Here is a 14,048-nt window from a genome sequence, read left to right on the forward strand (position 1 = left end):
TAAATGATTATGATAAATATGCATATAATATGGTATGAAATGCAAAGCAACCAGTTGTCAGGCTGTTAGTGTTAAAACACTATTGAAGGTCAGTGCAATGATTCTGAGTTCTGCTAAGTAGAACTATTGCCCACATTTGTTCATAGCTTCTAGTTACTTGTGTTTGCCTACAGTTTAAATAATACAAAATTATTAATAATAGAAACCTAATTCTAGAACAAAGACGCCTGAGATATGAACATAAATCCAGAGCTATGACTCTAGGACAAATAGCTGATATTTAAGAGCCAGACAACATTCTAGTGTCACAGTTTCAGAGAAGTTTTAGATTTCATGTAGGAAATCCATAAATCCATACCACATCAAAATGCATACTGAGATAAAATTCTATAGACTGCTGTTAAATCCCTTTGCAAACCTTTTTTTTAGTGTTATTCAAGTTTTTCAGATTCAATCCAAGAGAGCATCTCCTGAACACAGTAAACCCTTAATCCCTAAACTTCTGGTTCTCTAAAAGCAAAGAAGTAATCAAAGCACCAGTGGGCAGCTCAGCAACATCTCTCTGGCCCCCAACACACACATACCCTTCTTTCCACTCTCTCATCGCCAAAAGGATTTTGTCCAGCTTGAATTGGGGAATGTACCACAGATGGCAGAAACCTATGGTATCTTTTTAAAATCCAGTATTAGGAAATGGGATGAATGTGCATTCATGACAAAATATTGTAAATTGGGGGATCTGGGAAAATCTAGAGCCACGGTTACAGTGAGTCGGGAGCTGAAATCAATACTCTCTTCAGCTACACGCTGCTTGAGGGCCAGCACTGTATCTTCATGTGGCCAGTATTCGCTGTCATTCCATCACTGAGAATGCAGAGAGCTAGAAAGCTAGTGTCATGAGGAACCTGGCATCAGAGGGACCAGTCGAGAAGACCAGTTGTGTTTTCCAGCCTCTCTCACACCAGCTCTGCTAAGAAGATCTGGAATCTTCTCTAGCTCTAACCAACCTCCTCCCTCTAGGGACTGGGCTCTAGCATGGGATGGAGATCCTGCTTTAAATCACATGGACCAAACATCTTAACCAGCTAGGTTGCAGTTACCCGTCTGTCCCTTCATCCTGTCCACCTGGAGACTCTTGTACTTAGTCCAGAAGATTACAGCTGCTGTTAGCTTGATATCAGCCCTCACCACGAGGTCTCCAGGCTCTAGGAGATACTATACTATAGTAAAGGTTGTTGGCACGCAACCAAAGGCCTTGCTTCTAGTGAGTGAGTTGGCAAAAGTAATCTAACCAAATGTCTTTCCAAATGCCCAGCCATGGAAATCCCAGCAAGCTTCCTGGGAAGCCAGTGCTAAATAGATCCCCATATCCCAAATAGACAGTGCTTAAGAAGATTGCCCACATCAGTAGCTGAGGACTAATGAAACGCAAGTGAACTAACCAGGACAGAGGGGCCTACATCATAATCACTACAAGAATTAGACTTAGTGAAAAGCAGGATACTAGAGTAAAAAGAAAAATTTGGAACCAAACAGAGCCAGAATCGGCTCAGGTACTATCTTCATAAATGATTAACCAGTTTGATTCTCAGTTTTCTTATCTCTAAAATAGGGTTAATGATGGCGTTTGTCAGCTATTGTTACGAAACATTATCTCACAGATTCTGTGGGTCAAAAATGCAGGCGTGGTGCACCTGGGGGCCTACGACTTACAGTCTCTCCTGATGTTGCCCTTAAAGTGGTAGCGGGGTGTGAGGACACATCTGAAAGCTCAACTTGGAAAGAACTGCTTCCAAGCTCACTCATCTGGTCGGCAGGACTCAGTTGCTCTTGAGCTGGTGGACTGAGGGCAACTTACATGAATTTCCCAGGCCTTCCTCAGTCTCTTGACACAAGGCAGCTCACGCCCTGTCAGCTGGCTTCTCTCAGAGCCAGCAGGCTAGAAAGCTAGAAAGGGCTCCCAAGACCGAAAACCAAACTATTAGTAACCATATTTCAAAGTTTCAGCCTTACTCTTTGGCTATATTCTATTTGTTAGAAATGAGTCCCTAAAGGGGCACCAGGTGGCTCAGTCCGTTGGGCATCCAACACTTGATTTCAGCTCAGGTCATGATCTCAGGGTCATGGATTCACCCCCCACCCCCACCTTAGAGATTCTGCTTGTTCCTCTCCTTCTGACCCTACTTCTGCTCTTCCTTTCTCAAATAAATGGATAAATAAAATTTTCAAAAAAAAAAAAGAAGAATTGAGTCTATAAATCCAGACCACACAGGGGTGTGGATACCAGCGGTGGGGGGCCAATGAGCGTCATCTTAGAGGCTGTCTATCACAATGGCTTCAGTGTAAAGGGGAAAAATATATGGAAAGCAACCTGTGTTTAGTAGGAGTCTAATAAGTAATAAATATTAGTGAATTTCTGGCAAACAGTTCTTGTTTAAAAGCCACAAATTTGTACCTCTGGAAGAAGGAGCCATGATAAATTATTAGAAAAGATTCATTTTTATCTAGACTTGATCACTAAGATAACTGTACTTAATTGTATCTCATACTAAGTTTCAGGTAGTGCAACAGAAATTTCTGAAATGTTTACCTACTGAGAAAAAATCAGTGGGTAGGGGAAGCTGTTCCTAGTTGCTAGGAGAGCAAAATCCCTATAGAGATTAGTCATTTTGAAGGTGATATTTCATAATGACATTTATTTTTAACTGTAGGATTGATGAAAATAATCAGGTAGGTAAGTGTTGAGACCAGAAGTAAGTATATTTTGGGGGAAGAATATCAAAAAGACTTAGTCTGTGATCTCACCAGAAATGTGTGTTAATGGGGCACCTGGGTGGCTCAGTGGATTGAGAGGCCAACACTTGATTTTGGCTCAGGTCATGACCTCAGGGTTGTGAGATGGAGCCCTGAATCAGGCTCTGCACTCAGCGTGGAGCCTGGTTGAGATTCTCTCTCCTTCTCTTTCTGCCCCTTCCCCTGCTTGTGTTCTCTCAAAATAAACAAACAAAATCTTTTTTTTTTAAAGAAATGTTCATGAAGTGTTGAAAAGCCCATTTCTCTCCCCTCTTAAAAACAAGTCAGATTAAAATGTTTAGCACTCATGGTCTAAAAGGGCAATGTTTTTTAGTATATTTAGATAAAATTCCGTATATTTTAAAAACATGAATTCGAGGGGCGCCTGGGTGGCTCAGTGGTTAAAGCCTCTGCCTTCAGCTCAGATCATGATCCCAGGGTCCTGGGATCAAGCCCTGCATCAGGCTCTCTGCTCAACAGGGAGCCTGCTCCCCCCTCTCTCTCTGCCTGCCTCTCTGCCTACTTGTGATCTCTGTCTGTCAAATAAATAAATAAAATCTTAAAAAAAAAAAAAAAGTGAATTCGAGGGGTGCCTGGGTGGCTCAGTTTGTTGGGCATTTGACTCTTGATTTTGGTTCAGGTCATGATCTCCGGGTCCTGGGATCGAGCCTCATGTAGGGTAAGAGAGTCCGCTTAAGGATTCTCTCTCTCTCTCTCTTTCTCTGTTCTGCCCACCCCACTACTCACACACACACACACTCTCTCTCTAAAATAAATAAATAAACCTTAAAAAAAAAACAAACCCATGAATTAAAAGATGTCAAAACTCCAATCCTGTACCCCTTACTTGAAATAGTTTTGTCACACTGTTCCCCATGAAACTAGTAAGTCTGTCCAATGTACTGAGTCTCTTATTTCCCTCAAGCTCTTTTTCAAAGGAGTCATTCGGTGATTATGGCTACATAAAAAAATAATAAATTTCTCTACAAGTAGATACTGAGTACACTTGAAGTATGCCAACCAGGAATTTAAAAAACAAAAACAGGAAGAAAACAAAACAAACAAACAAACAAACAAACAGAAACCTGCAACAAAAGTGGGTTTTGCAGGATAAAAAAGAAGCATTCACAAGAGTTCAAGAATCTCTTGTAATGAAATCAGGGGACAGTTTTCTGTATCTGCTGAAATGTTAGTGTACTCCTTGTTAAGGTCCTGACTTTCCCTGTCAGTGAGTTCAGACTTCTTGATTTCACTTCTCGTGTGCCAACAGATGCTGTATTTCAAGGTGGAACAAAGCTTGCCTTTCAGAACAGTGCACCAAATGGAGAGTTTACTCTATTCCCTCATTCTCTGTGCATCTGTTCCTCCTTGGTCCTGTCTCTTTACATGTCAGTTACTGCTTATCTTCCCCCTCCTCCTTTTCTATTTGCTCTTCTCACTTGCTCTTCAAACACTTCTCACTGTTTACTTCAATGTCTTTGCTTTTTCCTTTGTTCTCTGCACTCCCCACGTATGATCACCAGCTGTCCTACTTTCTGGGGCACCCTCCTTTGCACTCATTTATTATTCACTATTGAGTCCTCACTTTTGAATCCCCTTTTCTTATCATGCCTGCTCCTACTCTCCACTGTTCATCATCAGTTTTCACAATCTACTGAAATGAGCACATCAGTGTCTGTGTGTGTGTGTGTGTGTGTGTTTATTTATGTTGGAGAAAGGAATGCAGAGAAAACATTTGATGTTTTTCCCTTTTCAATCATTTAAGCATCAGCTGTTTAAAAAGGATGCCTCTGGGGGCGCCTGGGTGGCTCAGCGGGTTAAAGCCTCTGCCTTTGGCTCAGGTCATGATCCCAGGGTTCTGGGATCGAGCCCCACATTGGGCTCTCTGCTCAGCAGGGAGCCTGCTTCCTCCTCTCTCTACCTGCCTCTCTGCCTGCTTGTGATCTCTCTCTGTCAAATAAATAAATTAAATCTTTAAAAAAAAAAAAAAAAGCATGCCTCTGCCCACCATCCTGTTCCCAGTCTTCATTCTATCTCTTTTAAAATGGCATTATTCAGCTTACCAAACAGGAGTGTGTTGGAGCACTTAGTAAAATAAATTGGAATGAGAGAAAGGAAAACCCTACTTGTGTTCTTGGGGACAAGTCACCAGGTTCAAGTGAAGAAGCCAGGCAAGAAAGAAAAGAGGACGAGCTGAGTTAGACCTGGCACATCTTGGAAGAGAAAACCATCACATTTTAGTGACTAATCCAGGACTTATGACCTTACAGAAACCCCCTCAACCAAAAAACACCCCACATGTCCCGGCTGCACATGTCAGTGCCTGGGGGATAGACATTATAAACAAGGAGTCGCTTTCCATCTCAACACTTTAATCATTTTACCAAAATAATCTGAACACACATACATAAATACTTTGTTATAAGAATGTGCAGCATAAAAAGTCCCTGAGATACATCCAAAAATGACTTGAAGCACATTAAATGCGATTATTCACCATACTAATTACCAAGAACTTGGCTCCCTTCCCTTATATCCAAGGCAGGTGACACTTGGATATATGTGTGTGTGTGTCATATATATAGATGCATGTTTTAACGCTAAACCAGTCTCCCTTTCTGCTGCCTGATTTTCTGCTGCCTGACTTTCTGCCAGTTTACTGCTGTTGGGCAGGAAGTCATTTTCATACTGTAAGGAAGGCTCATGGGGTGGTGAATTAGTTCTTAAGCCCTGGGGTGCCAGTTGATAGAATGATGGCAAGTGAAACTAGGAGGTCCCCCAAAAAAGACATCCAACCCCCTCACTTTGCAGTTCAAGTGACAGAAGCACAAAGGGGTTTGATCTGTGATAAGCACAGCTGGTTCTGCCACTATGACTGTAACCTTAGGCACGTCTGGACTCCTTCCTTTGTACAATGGACTGGTGATAGTCACAGAAAACATCTTCCAGGTGCTTCCTATGCGCCAGACACTAAACCAAGGACTTTAAGTGTCTGATCTAATTATTCCAACACTTCCATAAACTATAGATGATTACCTTCAATTAGAGATGGGACTATCGAAACACACAAGGCTTAGATTATGTACCCAAGATAAGGCAATTAGGAAATGTTGCAAAGCTGATCTGGAATCCAGGAATATTTGCCTCCAAAATCCCTCCATTCCAATTCTTAAATCCCTTCTAAGAAATACCCATCAGGTGGGTTCCCAAATTCCTTCTATGGCTGGAAGTCTTGCACAGCACTGAAAAACCACGGCCAAAACCAGGCCCCTCCATCTGTTTAGTATTGGCAAAGGCTGCTTTTGCCCTTACATCAGCAGAGTTTAGCAGCAGCAGAGACTGGATGGCCTCCAAAGCCAGCAATAATTACTCTGGCCCTTTACAGAGGGTTTGCTCATCCCGTTCTAGAACTTTGAAGATCTAGAGTGTCCTGTAACTCTGTAGCACTTTACTGAGTACAATGCACTTTAGGCCACATAATCACATTTAATACTCATTTTGCACGGACATTCATGCTTTATAAAGGAGGAAGCTAAAGCTCAGAGAGTAACCTGCCTAATCAGAACCACGCACCCAGTTTCTGACTCCAAATTGCCAACTCTTCCCACGAAGCCACCCTGTCCTCTCTAAGCTACTGCTTGAAAGCAAGTCATACTGCCTTCCCTATCCCAGTATCGTTCCAGGTGCGCTCACATCGTTAGAGTCATCCAGTACCAAAAATATGAAATTTGTAAATTTTTTGAAAAGTTTATGCCTGAAAGAGACGGCATGACAATCACAGAAAAGACATTTTTAAATATATACGATGCACTTATATGCATTCTGGATATGAATTTTAACCTACTCAATTTAAGAGTATGAAAAACAACATAAAATGAGCAACTGCTGTATTTCTTACTCTGACAAGATCGGTCTAAAAAATATTGTTCCTTCTATACCCAGAATTTGCACGTAAGTAAAAATTCAAGTATACCTTCCTTCAGCAAAATATTTAATAAATATGGTCAGTTTTAAATAGACTTACCACCAAGAAAAGCATGGTAAAATAATAGTTACTCATGTAGCTATGTAATTTGATAATTTTTTTTTCAAAGAAAGCATAGGTGCTTCCTCCTAGTCTGAAAATGCAAGTTCAATCTAAGTAACAATGGTGATTCTTGAAATCATATAGTTTAGCTTTAGGGATACATTTGAAATACAGTATGAGTCCCCTTTTTATTTCAGATATATCCTGAAATATATGTTGAGAATTTTAGACATACAAACACACAAAAAGGAGCCCTGAAATCACCGCAAAAAAAAAAAAAAAAAAAGGCAAAGAAAAAATTTCTCTTTTGCCAACTGACTGCTATGTGTTAGGCACCTTTATTTATTTTACTTCCCCAAATGCTCACGATGAGCTGTGAAGTATTGTCCTCCTCCATTTTTCAGATAAGGAATCTGAGGTTCAAGGTTATTACTAATTTGCAGAGGTCACACAGCTGGAATCAAATCTAAGCCAGATTACCTCCAAAATCCACTCTCCCGGTGCCCCATGTAGATTCCCCGTAACACCAGTACCTCATAAATACTCATTTTCAAGAGAAGAATTTTTCTGGGCACCCGGGTGGCTTAGTCCGTTCAGCATCTGACTTTAGCTCAGGTCATGATCTGAGTCTGCTTCTCCCTCTCCCTGTGACCCTCCACCCACTCGTGCTCACACTCGTGTGTGCTCTCTCTCCCTCAAATAAACAAAGTATTTTTTTAAAAGAATAAAATTTGGGGGACGCCTGGGTGGCTCAGTTGGTTAAGCCACTGCCTTCGGCTCAGGTCATGATCCCGGGATCCTGGGATTGAGTCCCATATCGGGCTCCTTGCTCAGCATGGAACCTGCTTCTCTCACTGCCCCTGCCTGCCTCTCTGCTTGCTTGTGTGTGTGTACACTCTGGCAAATAAATAAAATCTTTAAAAAAAAAAAAAGAATAGAATTTTTAACTTTTTCTTTATTAACTAGCTGATAATTTGTAATGCCACCCACGCTATAATATTTAAATAAGGAAATTTTATCGGTGGGCTTTAATTTCTTTTTTTTTTTAAGATTTTATTTATTTATATGACAGAGAGACTGACACCGCGAGAGAGGGAACACAAGCATCGGGAGAGGGAAAAGCAGGCAGCCCACCAAGCAGGGAGCCCGATCCAGGCCAGATTACAGGACCCCGGGAACCACGTTGGGGACCATGATGGGGACCACGACAGGGACCACGACCAGAGACCAGAGCCAAAGGCAGACACCCAACCATCTGAGCCACCCAGCCACCCTTTACTCTCTCCTTTCAAGGAAAAGAACTGAAGCAGTTGGATTTTAGGGAGCTTTTCAAGGGAGTCTGCAACAAATGCAGAGACAGTACTTAACTCTATGATTCAGCTAATTGTCCTAATCAAGTGCACAATGGCTGTTTACGGCGGAACTTTATATAAACCTGATTAATCTTGTACCACACCCATAATAATCAGTCACTGAGGGTCATTATAATAAATCGAGGATTTCTTTATATTGTATCTGTATTAGATAATGGATGTTAGCTGAACGTATTGCAATAACCATAGCACATTTTATGTAAACTAACCATCATGCTCTATGCCTTCAACATATACAGTGACATGTGCTAATTATTTCTTAATATAACTGGGAGAAAATAATAAATCTAGGACAAAAAGAAACCATTGTTTGAGGCTGTAAATCAACTGGCTTTCTAGTTATTGACCTATGGCCTGTATTACATTAAAGAATGTCATTTTAAACAAATAGGTTCTGCCAACTGATTTATCAAAGTTAATTACTTACTTGTTGGCAGTGGCAATTCGAGGAGACTTTAAAGAGCCTTCCTTGCCTTACACATTTTTGTCTTTCCTGGCACCAGCAGCCCAGTGTTTGGCACAGAGCAGGCACAAGTGGACGCCTACTAAGTAAGCTATTCATTCACAACTTTCCAAGGCAATATATGTATTTTCAAAGTTGGCCCCAGGACACTGTGTCAAGGTCACTAGGAAGGGAAGGATGCACTTGAATACCATGCAGACCAGGAGGGGAACCTGCTGGCCCTAAGGAAAGTTGCAGATTTGGATTTTAACAAAACCCAAAGCTCGCTGCAGAAACTAATTTAGTTCCACTCCCTAGCAACTAAACATTTTACCAAAAACTGACTGGAAGGGGAAAAAAAACTAGCATTAACAGACACTTTTTTCCACTTCCATGATTCCATGATGCAGTACAATCTTGCCTTGTTCTGCAAACAGGTAATATTAGCACCCCTGGAGGACTGATGTTCCTGCTGAGAATTTGGTCCAGTGAAATAGATGAGAACAAGTAATTTTGTGGAAAGTGACACCTTAGCTTCCTTCTCCTCTGTTTGTAAACACAGGCTGGTTTTCTGGAAAGAGGGGAAAGGTTGCTTCCACTTTATTTTCACATCTGTAATTTCAATACACTTCTTAAAAATTTTAAGTTATAGAAAAACATAGACACAGAGGAAATAAGTTAGATGATCATTCACATTGCAAAGGGATTCTCCATAGGGCTGCATTAAATACTGAACTCTCCTAAAGCAGTGATTGGGACTTGATCTAAAAGCAGCTTTCCAAAAATACATTTCAAAAATACATTTGTAAAAGTGAGGTATACCTATAGATTCATCTGAACTCTTCTTCAAGGACAATCTAGCATCTTCTTTGCATTCATAGAGCAAGGGAATAAAAAGGACTTGTTAAGGAACAGTCAATGGATGTTTGAGTGACCCTCCTCCTCAACTTCCTTCTTCTTAGGAGATGAGGCTTTTCAGAATTCAACAAAGAGGACTGGTGGCCTAGTCCTATCACTGTTCCACAACAAGCCTCCTTCTTAAACCCCGGGCTTGCTGCACACCGGCGCAGTGAAACGGGAGTGGGGATTTGGAGTCCATACAGACCACAAATACGGCCTGGGGTGGAAGAGGAAAGCCAGAGCAACTAACTCAAAGGCTTCCGGTAGAGAAGCTATTTTTTCCTCTCTGCACCAGTTACACAGTAAGGAAGGGCTCCCTTCACAGGTGAACACTGATGCCCATGGACAGCAGACAGAGCCCAATTGCTGTTTATGCAAAAACCCCATGAGAACCAGGAATCCTTCCCACCCAGTCTTTGCGCTGAGTAATATTGATTGGCCATATGGAAACTACCATTTCCTCATAGAGTACAAATGGGTGTTTGGAAAACTCCGTTCCATGATTCAGGAGTCCAGGAGATGCACAGCTGAGGCTCAAAAAGCTGCCGATCTGACCTCCCCAGGGATACACGCACAGGAGAGTGGCCTCACCGCTCAAACCAGCGAGCCAAGTTGCGTATGCTCTTGGGCCGGTCCCTGGCGGTCTGCACAGCCTGGCAGGCCCGGCACCAGGGCTCGTCCCAGAAGGAGGTGATGTGCACGGCGTAGCTCCGGCGCCAGTAGAAGTAGCGACGGTAGACTGCCGGGTTTCGGTCGAGAAAGAGCAGGTAGGCAGCCAGGGAGGAGGCACTAGGGAAGTCATCCACGTGGATGAAGGCACCGCGGGGCACGAAGCGCTCGTAGTTGGCACGGTCGGGGCCCAGGACCACCGGCACGGTCCCGGCCAGCAGCGCGTTGCGCCAGAACTTCTCGGTGATGTAATCGAGGTGCTGCGAATTCTCGAAGGCCAGGTAGAACTTGTAGCGGGCCACAGTGTGCAGGAGACCGGCGTCCGGCACCGGCCGCCCAGGCCCGCTGCGGCCGAACACGTCCACCGCCACGTGCTGGCTCAGCTGGTGGTAGTAGCGGACCCGCGCCTGGCGCTCGTCCCAGTTGCTCACCACCCAGGACACCAGCCCCCGTTTCCGGGCGAGCGGCGGGCCCAGGCCCGGGGGCTGGTCGCTGGGATGGTTCCTGGGGTAGAGGTAGCCGTAAGGCACGAAGACGTCCGAGTCGGCCCGGTAGGAGAGGGTCCAGTTGAAGAGGTTACCCGCCAGGCTGCGCAAGCCGGGGGAGTGGGAGGGCGACTCGAAGTTCATCCACACCCAGCGCTGGCCCGGGGGCCTGAGGCCCGAGGTGGCCACGGCTTCGGCCGCGGCCGCCGCCTCGTCGTCCAACACCCGCAACTCCAGCTCCTCCGTCCAGCGCGCCTGGACGCCCCAAGGCGGGGGCCAGTCGTGGGGGCCCTTCACGAGGTCCCGGTGGTGGAAGAGCACCGCCTGGGCCTCCGTATAGGCCGCTCGGTCGGTAAGCAGGCGGCAGCCGCTGATGTTGAAGCGCAGCCAGCAGTCCGGGGGCCGCCGCGCGCCGCTGTCGCGCCCCGCGAAGGGTTCCCACCACAGCAGCACGCCCACCGGCCGCGGCGGGGCGGGGGACGCCCAGGGCAGCGGCGGCAGCCGAGTCCAGCAGGAGTAAGCGGCCAGAGCGGTGCACAGCAGGCCGGCGGCCAGCGCCGAAGCGCCCCGCGGAAGCCCCCGGCCTCGGCGCCGCCCGAAGCCCCGACCCGCCGCCCGGCCCCACGGCGCCCCCATGGCGCGCGCAGGCACCGCCGCCGCCTGTCGCCCCGCGTCCGCCGGCGGAGAGCGGCGGAGCCAGCTCTCATGCTGCCGCTGCGGCTCCAGCCGTCGTTGCCGCTGGCCGCTGCCCCTGGGGCGGGAGAGGGCGGTTCCGGAATCCCGAGGCTCGCGGGTCTGGCTCTCCTCTCCGCGAGTTCCCGCAGGGCGCGCCGCCTGGGCGAGGTGAGCCGGCCGGGCAGCCCAGCTGGGCGCCGCCCCGTCCCTCCCCTCCACCGTGCCCCCAGCCCGACCCGCGCGGCCGCCGCGGGCCCTTGCTGCCGCCCTCCGCCCGCCCCCACACCGTCCGGGACTCCCGGACGCCCAGCCGCGCGGCCCAGGCCGCTCACCCGCTCGCCGGGATCCCGCCTCCGGGGGTCCCGGGCCTTTGTGCGCGCGCCCAGCACCCTGGCCTTGAGCCGCGGCCTGCCCACCGCTCTCTCCCAGCTGCGCCCCCGCTTTCAGTCGCGGTGGCCTGTACCCTCGCCTTGCAGAGGGGGGACTCGGTTCATCTCTGGGCGCGTGCGGAGAGCCCCAGAGCAGGCGCGGGTTCCTGGGGAAGGAGGGTCCGGGGTGCCGAGACCCCGGGAAGGCGGGGACGGAAGATCGGGTGCTCTTCCTTCCTCACCGCCCTGCTGTGGCCAGCGACGCCTGCCGGAGGGAGGGAGCCCGAGAGGCCGCGGGGACGTGCGGGCTGAGGCGCGGCCACCGTGGCGGTGACCCGCGGAGACCGGCCGGCAGCGCGACCCACAGAGCTGCATTTTGTGATACCAAGTTTCCAGGGAGGATAGTTAAACCCTGCTGTCCCAAGAACGTTCCCTTTGCCTGCCTCTCGAGGAGAGAATCAGAGGAATAAAACATTTTCTAAGCAATCGAAACGTTCTTTTCCCTCGCTCCGCCTCGAAATACTTCTGACTGCTAGCCCATAGCATTCTTGGTGTGGGGCTAGGAGGACTCACAAGCGGAAAATGAAGGTATGGCCCTTGTGGCCTTTGTGCTCAAGGCACTTCCTGCCTATTCAGTGAAAGGAATGAACAGCACTATTCTTTTGACTAAGCACGGAAGAAACAACCGAATTTCTGTACTCATGAAGATCACGCAGAACACTCTGGACTGTAAAATGATGGCCAGGATAATTACTACAGCACCCAAGTTCAGGATATAAAAGATAAGGATCTCAAATCCTCCTGCATCAATGAGTCACAACCCAGGCATCCACTTCTACAGTCACTTGAGCAGTTGTTTCCCCTACAGTTTGAATTTGGATTTCTGGGTTTAGACCCGGAATTTAGGCCTTCACTTAAGTTATTAAACTCTTATTCAGTGAAATTCCAATAGGCCATAGGTGGGCTGCTGATCTAAGGAGAGGCGGCAGCTGGGAGAGAACTTTTAGTAGAACACAGCTGTGCATGGTGGTTCCCCCAGCGAGCCCAGTGTCCTATTAAGTTATAGGATGTTAGAGGAGAAATAGATTTGCTGAGAATGGGGCCAGCCTGTCAGGTATTATTGATGCTATGCATACAGAAGATAAACCTGGATTTGCCTTTAGAATTTCCTGGAAAGAACTTCCTCATTAAAAGTGAGGTACAGATTGTAGGGGCACCTAAGTGGCACAGTGGGTTAAGTGTCAGACTCCTGGTTTGAGCTCAGGTACCTGATCTCAGGGTTGTGATTTCAGGGCCTTGAGATCCAGCACCCCCTTCACCCCCCACAAAGCTGGGAGTCTGCTAAGACTGTATCTCCCTCTCCCTCTGCCTCCTCCCCCCACAAATAAACAATAAATCTTTTTTAAAAAATCAAGTACAGATTGTAAAAGCTTCTATAAAGATGGTTTCATGTGCCTTGCCTCCTGGCCCACAGTGACAGTTTTGACTGTACCCATCAACCTAGTGACAGTTTCCTACACACTAAAACCTTACTTGTATGTTTTGCTTTTTTAATTTCACAGAATCATTTTCAAGCTACTTAAGCCAATTTGTCATTGAAATTAAGAATTTCACTTCCACTCTTACACTTTTAATTAAAAAAACAAAACAAAACAAACAAACAAAAAAAACAGGGCACCTGGGTGGCTCAGTCAGTTAAGTGTCTGCCTTCAGATCAAGTCATGATCCCAGCATCCTGGGGAGAGCTTGTCCCTCTCCCGCTCCCCCTGCTTGTGTTCTCTCACTTTCTTATTCTGTCAAATTCTATTGCCAGAGTCATCTCAAGAACATCAATTTCCATGGTCTCTACTTATTTTGGTAGTGTGAAGGATACAATTTAGTCTTACCTTGATGTTAAGGGAAGGGATAGAAGAGGGTCTAGTTGGGTTGATAAAAACCCGTCATGACTTCTCTACAACCGAGTGATTCATTTACTCCCTGGGTCATGGTTTGTTCTAATTTTAAAGGAATAGAGTATTCTTATTTATTTATTTATTTATTTATTATATTATTTATTTATTTATTTATTTATTTATTTAAACAGTTGGGAAGCTGGAATAAAAAATACTATTTCTACCTTCAAGAATCTGAAACAGAGGGAAGGAATCCTAAAAGGCTTTGAGAAGGTGGCTCCTGGAGTAATTAGGGACCATTGAAATCAGGAAGCAGGCTGAAATGTCAGTGTAAACAGAAGGGGCAGCATACTGATGGCCAGACAGTGAGGATGAGGATGGTTGGTTAGGAGTCACTATGGTTGAGTTTGGCTAAGGAGATGGG

The 14,048-nt window shown here is 46.2% G+C and overlaps 1 protein-coding gene across 1 annotated transcript; it reads right to left on the reverse strand.

Moving 5' to 3' along the window:
• Positions 1-5,148: 5,148 nt before the first annotated feature.
• Positions 5,149-12,107, reverse strand: FUT4 (fucosyltransferase 4; the record flags this gene model as incomplete). The annotated part of the gene is made up of 2 exons (XM_082682354.1): positions 5,149-11,969; positions 12,056-12,107. 2 exons carry the CDS (start codon positions 12,105-12,107, stop codon positions 10,123-10,125), a joined length of 1,899 nt encoding a protein of 632 aa, XP_082538480.1. The 3' UTR covers positions 5,149-10,122.
• Between the last annotated feature and the right edge of the window lie 1,941 nt (positions 12,108-14,048).

This window comes from Mustela nivalis, assembly GCF_964662115.1.
Source record: "Mustela nivalis genome assembly, chromosome: 9".
Classification (NCBI taxonomy): Eukaryota; Metazoa; Chordata; class Mammalia; order Carnivora; family Mustelidae; genus Mustela; species Mustela nivalis.